We start from the raw sequence: 11,205 nt of genomic DNA, 5'->3' as shown, positions 1-11,205 counted from the left end.
AAAAAAAAAGAAGCAAGCCTTCCTCTTAAATTTTGGGGGGATGCGCTACTGACTGCAGCTTACATCATCAATTAGTACCTTCTAAGTTTGTTCCAACACCCCCTATGAGTTGTGGCGTGGCATGAAATTCGACTTGGGTCATCTATATCCTTGGAGATTGGCTGATTTTGTTCATATCTCGTCTCTGAAGACTGAAAAATTAGATCAAAGATTTTTAAAGTGCATTTTTATACGATACCTTAAGCATTTTGAGGGTTATGTTTTGATCCATGAAAGAGTAAACAACAAAACGATTGAAATGAAGTTGAAAGATGTCAATTTCATTGAGGATGATTTTCCCAATAGGAATAATCTCAAGGACATAAGTTATTCGAGATGAGAGACTCTGACCCTAACTCAATCCTAGTCACCCAGCCGTCACTTGGCGAGGGAGGGGATGTTGATCATTCAATTGTCGATCCAATTGATCCACCAATTGTCGGGGACTATGGGAAGGATCCTTTACCTAGTGAGAGCTTACCACAAGATGCCGAGATTGACTTAAATCATGAGCATGAACTAAGGATGAGCAATCGTGGACCAAAACCTAGTTGTTGTTTTAAAATCGAGGGAGAATCGTTCATGGTTGCTTCCCTAAAAAATACAATGAGCCTGGCTCATACCAGGAGGCATTGTTCTCTTATTGTGAAAAAGTGGATAATAACTATGGAGGATGAGATTCACTCCATGGAAAAGAACTAAGTCTGAGAACCTGTTGATCTTCCACCTGAATGTATGATTGTTAGGGCTAGTTGGGTCCTTAAAGTCCAGCAAAAAGTAGATGGAGTGATAGACAAGTTTAAGGCACGACTAGTAGCTAAGGGCTACATGCAAATTGAGGGCATAGATCACGAAGAAATGTTTTGCCGATTGGTGAAACTTGCCTCAATCTGCCTCATTCTCACAATCGTGTACATTTGCATATAAAACTCTATCAAATGATGTCAAAACAACATTTCTCAATGGAGACCTAGATGAGAAAATCTACATGGATCATCCCACAGGCTTCAAGGTCAAGGGACAAGAGCGCAAAGTTTGCCACCTCAAAAACTTCATCTATGACATGAAGCAATCATTTAGGTAGTGGTATATGAGATTTCATCGACTCATAGTTTTGTATGGGTTTACAATGGTTGAGGACAACCACTATGTATACATCAGACGGTTAGGGCAAAGTTTTTTTTAATCTAGTACGTTGACGACATTTTGTTAGCCAAAAATGACAAGGAGATGTTAGTCATCACTCAGAAGTGGTTGTCCTCCAATTTTGAAATGAAGGACATGGGCGAAGCATCATTTGTGCTCGGGTTCAAAATTCATAGGAATCGCTCTAAAAGACTTATTGGTTTCTCTCCAGAGACTTATATCAAGAAGGTACTCGAGTGCTTCTGGATACACGGTTGTAAACCCATTGACACTCTTGTCAAGAATGGTCATGGACTTTGTCTAAATCTCTAACCTAAGACGGATGTGGAAAAAGCTAAGATGGCGTAGTTTTCATACACAAGTGCACTTGGTAGTCTTATATAGCTATGATGTGTCCCTCACTAGACATCTTGCGGTAAGGTTGGTGAGTCACTATTAGAGTAACCCAGGATTGGCTCACTAGAGGGTTGTTAAAAGGATATTCCGATACCTGCGCAGAAATGCAAATTACATGCTATGCTATCAAGGAATAGATCTTCATTTACGAGGATGCCGTGATGCAGATTGGGGTATCAATTTGGACCAACATAAATCTACTTTTGGATGTGTGTTCTTACTCGTTGGCGGGGCCATCTCCAAGAGTAGTAAGAAACGGTCCTGTATTGCTCATTCTACTATGAACTCAGAATATATTGTGGGTTGCTCTGCCATTCAAAAAACTCAGTGGTTGCAAAGATTCCTTCGACATTTACAATGTATTCTGCATGTCGATGACCCTATGATCATATTGCACTGTGATAGCATGGAGGCCACTACTTATACGAAGGACCCCAAGTATCATGGCTAATTGAAGAAAATCCAGATCCATTATTACTAAACTCGAGATGTGGTGGCGAAGAAGTGGTCATGGCACATATACCTACTAGAGAGATGGTCATTGATCCTCTTACCAAGTCAATTGCCCAAGATAATTTTCAGACTCACATCAGGAGTTTGAGTTTTCATATAATGTGATTTTGTGACATAGACGCTTTGATACATTTTTTTGTCAGATTATTTATATTCAGACCTATGTGCTTATATTAATTGTTCTTTTATTTGTGTTTGTGGATGGAAACGTTGTGTGTATACACATTTAGTGCGTCCTTTTATATGAGATGTAAATTGAGATACGACACCAGGTAAAGGTTGTGTATTTCACACAACAGCATCGATTACGAGCAGGACGAGATATGCAATTGTGGTTTACCTGAAATCAAGCATACTTGCACATCGCCTTGAACTGGGTTTTAGATGAGATATGTTTTTTGACTAAGTATGACCGTTTCCACTAGAATCATACAACATAAATAAGTCGGATGTGAGACTTTATTTAGGGGCTTGTGAGAGAGACTGAGTTGAGTGGCTTAGACAAATCACTTTATTTAGGGGCTTATGAGAGAGACTGGGTTGAGTGGCTCAGACAAATCACCCAAATGATTTGTGGGTTAAAATTCGTACCAAATGGTTTGTGGGTTAAGATTCATAGGATGTGGAGGTTAACGTACTCCTTTTAGGAGCTCCACCGTACCATGCATTCATACGGCATGTGCTAAAGACGACCGAAAACACTTCTAGTAGACGGAGAATGGATATGAGTTCTCCTTCGTGTGAGAAAACTGGTACGTATGTGACCCTTGTGCTCTTATAACTGTGGGATATGCCTTGAAGTGAAAGCCTAATACTGTTACTTTAGCTCATTTTCCAAAGACCATGTCGAAAAAGGGTATAATTGAGCGTGTCTGGAAAAGCGATCAGACCAAGATGGATGGGTATGATCGCTACGGGAAGGTTGTCTAGCTACGTACCTTACAATTTTATGTACACAAGCAAAATGAGTTCGTCGCTGGCCAATGCGTTCCTCAACGTATTTGAACTAATGACTATGAATAAGTACTGGACAATCACTTAGGGAGTATCCTCGAGTGGTAAGAGTACATTCAGTCTGGTATAACCAAGACAAATCTTGGGCAGGTTAATGTTATGGAAGATTGAAATACATTATACTAGTTGATAAAAACTTGGTGTAATTGTTCTCTCCAGAAGTTATGTGCTTCATTGGTCGCACATTGAATTTCGTGATATGATGACTTTATATATATCTATCCTTATAGAAATGCAGTTTTGTGAGCAATTAGCCTGATAGAAAAGCCAATTTGTGAGCAATTTTACGTTATTTCAATTGATATAAGTTTATATGAGTTTTATTTATTTATTTAATGTACGGTCCAAATATCAGGGAGAGTAAATTTCACACACATGTCATGGTAGCCTTACAAGCATTGCAGCGTGGAAGAGCAGAGCCCCACATTCTTTAATACAAGATAGGTACAGGATGTTAGACCTATCACCCATATGATCTATCAAATAAAATAAAATAAAATAAAAACAAAACAAAACGCATCAACCCGTGCAATTCAAACACACAACTGTGGGCCCCGTCAACAGGGTCTGGATCAGTCTCCGTCACCAACCGGGCGGATGTGGCCCAGCCGAGAGTTATGGGGTCCCACCAGCCGCGTGCCCGTGGTGGTGAATGGTCAAACCGCTCCCCTTACCAGCTGGGTGACCTGCAACTCCGCCGGCAAGTGCGGCCTCCTTCTCTGCCGCGTTCTGCTGACGTGTCTGCTGCTTGTTGGCTTCTGCCTCACGGATCTTCTCTTCTTTCCTTTCCTCCGCCATATCCTTCTCTACTGGGTCCTGAGCTTTCATCTTTTCCAACTGCCCTTTCACCAGAAAAAAAAAAAAACTCAATAATTACGAGGGAACCACGGTCAGCTGCCCCTACATGTCCAACCCTCGTAATTAGCGGTTACCCACAGGGTCAACACAACCTATACATTTCCATGCACGTGCATAGCTTGCATTTATGTCTCCCGTTACGCGCGCATGCAGGTGGCAAAAAGCAATGGACTGGGTTTCGCCTGGCCCAAAGAATATTACGGACGGCCCGCCGGCCTATTACAGGCCCAACGCCGGGACTCCATTTTACGAATGTGAATATCCCTAATTCATCTGTTGATAAGGTGGGCCACACATGCAGCAAGAAATATAGATGTCAGGTGGGCTACACATGAACAAGTAAATATAGATTTATAAATATAAAAACCAACGGCCTACCTGCATCTTGTATGTGTTGGCTAGCCGATGATTGGAGCCGGTGTTGTTAGATCTAACCATCTTTTTTATAGATAAATGTCTTGATCCTCTCACCAATATATAAGAGAGAAAACCCTAGTCCCATTGATAATAAAATTAAAATTTCTATCATGGATATACGATCCATGAGTTCCGCAATACAGATCTAGCAGCCGATTCGTACCGGATGGAAACACGTGTACACATTAGGCCGGGCTCGGTTGAAAGCCAGCCTTTTACACCCTTATTTAGGTGGGCCCATCATATTTGAATTTGGTTACATGCATCAACGATCAACATCGGATACATCTGGCAATTTCATTTCAATCAACTGCACGTACACAACGCGGCCCACCTGCTGAGTGGCCAGATCATGGCAACGCCCAAGAAGTTCAATCGTCATACGTACCCAAGAGATGAATGAAATTGCACGCGCTGTTACTCATGGGACGTGGGGAGGCTCATGTGAGCCTGTTACTCCGCTTAAAAGTGATATGCGCAGCCGGCGCACGTTAGACGGAAACACTGACCTTTTCTTGTGCGATGGCCTTGGTCTTGTCCATGCCTGACTTGGCAGAGGCAGCAATGTTTCCAACCGCTTCTTTGGCTGAAGCCATTGCATTATTTCCTGCTTGCATTTTTCAAACCAAAGAGTGGAAAATCAAGAACTTATATGCTACGAAATTGCCCGACTACAAACAACGTTCATACACGCAATACCGTCGACTTAAATAGATGGGAGGGAGGTAGGACACATGTTCAACTCAAAGGTAGCAACGCATGCGCTCTGCGCCTCGGTGCCATGATTCTGCCACGCAAGGTTAATGACGTGGCTCGGATGAATATAACCCATCTTTACAGAGATTTTGAAATTGTCATGATATCTTAGCGGAAAATTGACAAAATGGTTTATGGCGATATTTTACTAATCTCGCTAACAAGAACAGAAATAAGATGTTAAAATATTGTTTTGCTCTCATATATTTAAAATTTTAAAGTTATTTATTGATTTATATAAAAGACTTTAACATGGGATTTTATGAAATACTATTCTATTCTATTTTATTTTATTTTTGCCTAATTCAATAGAACTACTTGAAATCTTTTTCCTTAAATATATTAACCCACGTTTCGAAGGAATTTTTTGTTTTACCATTTTCCATCAAGTAATAATGACACTTACTTTTGAAAAATGATAAAATTTCTCTTAAGAAATGGTAACCATGTGACATGATTTGGATCATTTACAAATATGTGGATAATCGTCAGTAGTAGACGATGATTTAGATTGTTCAATATAAGGTGGTTTGGGAAATGGCTTAAGTGATGAGTTTGCTTTTCAAAGACACAAGTTTGATTCTCCTCTCGGTGGATGACACTATATACATGGTTTGGTGGGTCATTATGCGTAACCACAAAAAATAGTTTCGTCTTAAAAAGGGACAAAGAAACCTCATTGTCATTTAAGGGAGAAAAAAAAAAACAGGTAGTCTATAATTTTGATCATCCAAAATAAAGTAGCTATTTTATTAGATTATTCAAAAGTATATGATTAGTGGTGCTATCTATTTTAAGATGGTGCATGACGCTAATATAGACTGTTCCAAGATGGCAGATAGTGATCCATCCATCCATATATGCAAAGATATGATTACTTCTTAAGGATATGGCTTTCTCTTTTTAAAAATAATTAATGAAAGTAGCTTGGATTTAAGGAAAAGTAGTCAAATACAGAGACTCCTCAAAGCATGCGTGCTAACATCTAAAGGAAAATTTTTATTTGGTTCTTAGATAAAAGGCTGTATTTTATGAAAACCTGTCTACATTTAAGTGTGGGATATGTACTGCAATTTTTTAAAGAATTTATAATTTTTGGGGATGAAATTATAAAATATTTTGATTTATTATTATTATTATTATTATTATTTTTTTTTTTTTTTAAGTAGTAGCAGGACTTATGAGGCTCATGTGATATATACATAACAACCAACCTATGAAGTGCATGCACAACATCATTGTGTTATTAGGAACAAAACATCAGGTTAATTAGATTATCATATGGGCCACATTTGAATTGAGATATTTTGAATAGTGTACATTATTTTTATAAATTAGCATAGTGATTGTTATAGAAAAATTTGTGTAAGGATAATTGAGATTAGCCTGAGCTACACGCCTCGGATGATGAGGCTTTGGAAGGAGAATATAACATCAGGGACCAACTCCCAAGTCATGATTCAAAATGGACATTCTGATTCGCCAACACGGAACCTCGTCCTCATCCGAAGGAGAATGGTTGAGCCGAGCCCTGACCTCCATTCTCAGTATCAAACAACGAACTCCGACCTCAGTAACTTATCGACGGACTCCGACCTTTGGAACTCGGCTTCATATCCGTATGATCCAAGGCCAAGTCAGGACATGCATATTGCATGCATAGAGGCCGAGGCAGAGCTCAGGCATGGGCGGATCATGTGTCGAGGCTGAGGATGAGCCTATGGTGGAACTTCGCACGCCGAGTCTGGAAATCAACCTGAATGCGAGCGTGACTGACGATCTCGCTCAAAGATATGCGCCATCAAGACACGATACGCCGCGCGGTCCAAAGATTACGGATAATATCTCCACGATCATAATATCTCGTTGATTGAGTGAATCATGCCAAGATTGATGGACGTGGATCGTCGGACCCACAGGTATAAATACTAGGAGACCCTATTGCTACAGGTACGCAAGATCTAGCACCCTCTCTCTACATACGACTTAGACTCCGATTCCCTCGCCTGACTTAAGCATCGGAGGGTCCCTCGACTTAGCCAGGATTTCCTTTGCTTAACTTTTTGTGCAAAGCCAGGGTTCATCGAAAGTCCACAGCATTGAGTGGTGGGTGATCCGGATTTTGACATCAACAGTGACAATAAATCCGTCGTACTTTTACTTTGTCTAATAATATTATTATAGGTGTTCATGTGTGGCATGGGTTGAATGTAAGACACATCCTACATGGGTCTTGTAACCTTTGATTTTCCACTTTATCACGGAGAAAATGCAAAGAGGGCATTAAATCATTTTCTCTCCTTAAAAGTCTTTTTTTTTTTTTTTTAAATTTTTTTTAAAAATTTTTACACGCCCCACACACTCACGCGGGTGGACTTTCAACACCTATGGGTACTTGAACCCTTGATCGGGAGTTGAAACTCCTGAGAGTCTACCACCCGAGCAAGAGTAAGGACCCCTCCTTAAAAATCATTATGCGAGGCACTGTTTAGTAAAATCCTACTCGAGGATCTTTGCAGTAAATGTTTAAATCTGAAAATGTTCAAAACTAAAAGGCACCATTTGGCAAAATCCTCGTAACTTTTGATTTTCCCTTTCAGTTTTAGTTTTGCCGATAATATCAAGACTAAATGTTCAAATCTGAAAATCTCACGAGAAAATTCTCATCCGATAAATTGTCGGGAACAATATTTGTCCCCATGAATACGCCCGGAGAAACGGACAAGGGTGTTAGTCTTAATTAGCGGTTCATACGCACGTGGCAATGTATGTGCACGTGTATGTCCAGAGACTGTTTCGGCTGTCGAAACGGCAAGAAGGTACAATAAAACCCGAAAGGCACAAGAAAGCCTATCTCACTACCGTACACGTGGCAGTTTCATCACGGTTCACCAGATGATCTTGATCATCTCATTTTATCAGCGGCGTTTTAAGACTGCCGAAGTGACGTTACCTCGGGTATGTCCGAGAGCCACGTGGATGAGCTGTCCGGGCTGTCCGAGCTCGGAACAGGCAGGGCTCTGAGTGGCCCACCGTGATATATGGGTTTTATCCACACCACCCATCCATTTTTTTGGTATCATTTTAGCTATAATATTAAAAATGAGGCAGATCCACCGCTCAAATGACTACACCATAGGAAGCATCAGTGATAATGATGCGTACCGTTGAAACCTTATCAGGGCCCACTGTAATGTTTATTTTCCATCCAACCTATTCATAAGGTCACATAGACCTAGATGAAAGTAAAACACAAATATCACCATTCATCAAAACTTCTACGGCTCACAAGAAGCTTTTAATGGTAGGTGTTGTGTGCTCCAATTGAGCCTTGGATCCGCATCATTTTTGGACTCGTACCCTAAAATGATAGGGAAAAATGGATGTACAGTGTACATAAAATCCTTACATCAAGGTGGCCCCTAAGAGCCCTGCCTGTTCCAAGCTGGGACGGTGACAGGCTGGCCGTGAGATCCATCCCATCCACAAGCTGACTAGAACCCAAAAAACCATTATGATAATCAAATACTCAGGTAGACCCAGTCGCAGGAAAAAGGTGGGATGAGCACAAACTTTTCTTCTTTTTCTTTTTTATTTTTTTCGTTACATGTGCACTCAAACATCCATCCATGCCCACACACTCACATCACAATTGTTACCTGAACTTACGGTCTCTTGTTGAAACCCTCGAGTTGCTTGTTAACATGACTTAATCATGCCATAGTTAATTTATTCGTTTGGTAGTCATCTTTACCGTAAGAATGCCATTTCTATAAAATAGGTAATTTTGACAATAAGCCAACTATTACACAAATGAAGGACAAATAAAGAGTTAATATGAATAGACAAATGGCGAATATTGGTGAATCAAAGTAATTCATTAAATTTCCCTCAAAATAAGTATAACAAGGTGTAAGCTAATATCATATGGTCAACTTTTTATACACATCAATGTGTATACATGCACACACCTACATGTGAGGAGACAAGGTCCCATGTTAAAGAATTATTATATGTACAATAACTACATTATGTATGATAGCCTATGATGAAGCTATGTTGACTTATTAATTACTCGCCATAATAACATTTTAAGTCTACCAAGAGCCAAATAAATTAGGTCTCATAATATATGTATTTTATACATCAAACTTGTTTTATTTTATTTTATAAGGATATAAAATTTCGATAAAGGTTTTCAATAAATCTATCTCAATCATATTCTTTTCATATATACATAATAATAACGAGCAAATAACTAAAACATTAATGAAAAAATACATATAATTTATTGGGCTAAAAGGACATTAATTACTCTCTAACACCATCTTAATAGGGCTCTCTCTTAATAGGTTTCTTGATTAGGCAGCTACCACGAGATTTGAATTCAGCTTCCATTTCTTATCATTCATGGCTGCAATAAGGTAGTCCAATACTTCAAGGACACTCTTGAATTTGAAAATGGAAGGCAAAAATATGAACTTACAAGAGAGAGAATTGTTGAATCGCAAAGATTTGAACTTCCCTGTAATTTGAAGAACGACTACATGGAAGGTTTTTTTTTTTTTTTCTAGGAAGATTACAATATATAACCTCCTTTTCTAATAAGGGAGTTTAACTCAACCTTCATGGAAGCCCTTAGCTTCATTCTTTTCATTGGCCAGATGGTTACATGGACACGGTTCCTTCCTTCCCACTTTCATACAAACCTAATGCAGGTTGGTTAGAGTTCTGGGTATTGTAAGGAATTATGAAACGCATCCATCTCTGGCCACTATGTATGTGAAGAACTGTAATATCTTAGTTACATGCAAAGAATTATAATCTCAGTTCATAGTGCATTAATGTTGCAAATATCCTCATTGTGTTTAATGAGCAATACATTGGCAAGTAGGGTCACTTTAGCAAGTAAAAGACTACCCTTTCAGTGAGATTTGTAGTGCAACAACCAAATGCCTACTTTAACAATGTAACAAATTAGCATTCAAGCAAGCTAGCTCTAGCATAAGGCTAACGAGGCTGCATGTACTTGAAGGTGCTAACTTTTCATAAAATCAAACTGAAGATATTATAATTCAAAAAATAATTAAGACCGCAAATGCATACATATATAGGTAATCCTATAACTAAAAAACTACGAATTAGAACTAAAGCTAGCCACATACCTTGAGCCATGCCAATTAAATGAAGCACGTCACTCCTTTAGCAGCAAGGTTAACGGCTCTTTGCTCCAGGCATCCCCGCATGCTACATTTCCTTGGTTCATATTCCCTTGCGTGTGTTTAGATACAATGAACCCCATATGTTTTAGATTTGGATGAAGGGGGAAAAGCGTCTTTTATTTATAAGCTTAAGTTTAATATTTGATCATAGAAATCAAGTACTATACGGACTCTTATTCTTTGATTATGTTAATTTAATGTGAAATTTAATTTTATAATTGAACTTTGAAACTTAAAGTCCAAAATTTTCAAAGACCTAGAGTGAGATGTGCATGCATATGAATCGACTACCATACGTGCACGTGGGCCATCATATGAGAGACGTGCTTACATAAGGAACATAGCGCCTCCAGGTGAGACTAACGATAGTTTTAACGAGGTCATGGATTCGAGTGTCCGCGGCCGGTGAAATTCAACATAATACGGTGTGAGTGCATGATTATAGGTGGCGTGTCTGAGTGAGTAAAAAAACTAGGTCATGCCTACGTATACGAGTGTGTAAAAAAAAAAAAAAAAAAATTTAAAAAGTTCATACCTACGTAATAGAGCACGCCTTTCAAAATGTTCCTGACTTTTTAATCATAGCCGATCATCCCCTTTAACCATCTAAAAAGCTAAGCCAACAAACTCGGGGCTCAAACTCAACTCTATCTACCAATGATAGTTGACTCGGTCGAGTCATGTTTTGAAGAATTTTAGAGCATTGTCTTGGTCCAATAATCCATACCATTAATATGGCCGGTCATCATGATGGCCCAGTAATGCATGGCCAAATGGTTTAAAATGAATGTAATTTCAAAATAATGGTTGTCTTCGAAGGGATCTGCAAATTTGCGGGCTATTC

At 39.2% G+C, this 11,205-nt stretch overlaps 1 protein-coding gene across 1 annotated transcript; it reads right to left on the bottom strand.

Annotated features, from left to right (window-relative positions):
- Positions 1-3,506: 3,506 nt before the first annotated feature.
- LOC131220925 (11 kDa late embryogenesis abundant protein-like) lies at positions 3,507-5,038 on the bottom strand. Its single transcript, XM_058215910.1, has 2 exons — positions 4,893-5,038; positions 3,507-3,945 (listed from the first exon to the last, which is right to left on the bottom strand). Exons 1-2 carry the CDS (start codon positions 4,998-5,000, stop codon positions 3,724-3,726), a joined length of 330 nt encoding a protein of 109 aa, XP_058071893.1. The 5' UTR covers positions 5,001-5,038; the 3' UTR covers positions 3,507-3,723.
- Positions 5,039-11,205: the final 6,167 nt, after the last annotated feature.

The sequence above is a fragment of the Magnolia sinica genome, chromosome 1 (assembly GCF_029962835.1).
Source record: "Magnolia sinica isolate HGM2019 chromosome 1, MsV1, whole genome shotgun sequence".
In the NCBI taxonomy this organism is placed as follows: Eukaryota; Viridiplantae; Streptophyta; class Magnoliopsida; order Magnoliales; family Magnoliaceae; genus Magnolia; species Magnolia sinica.
The sequence above is the reverse complement of the archived record's forward strand: the minus strand, read 5'-3'. Positions and strand labels throughout refer to the sequence as shown.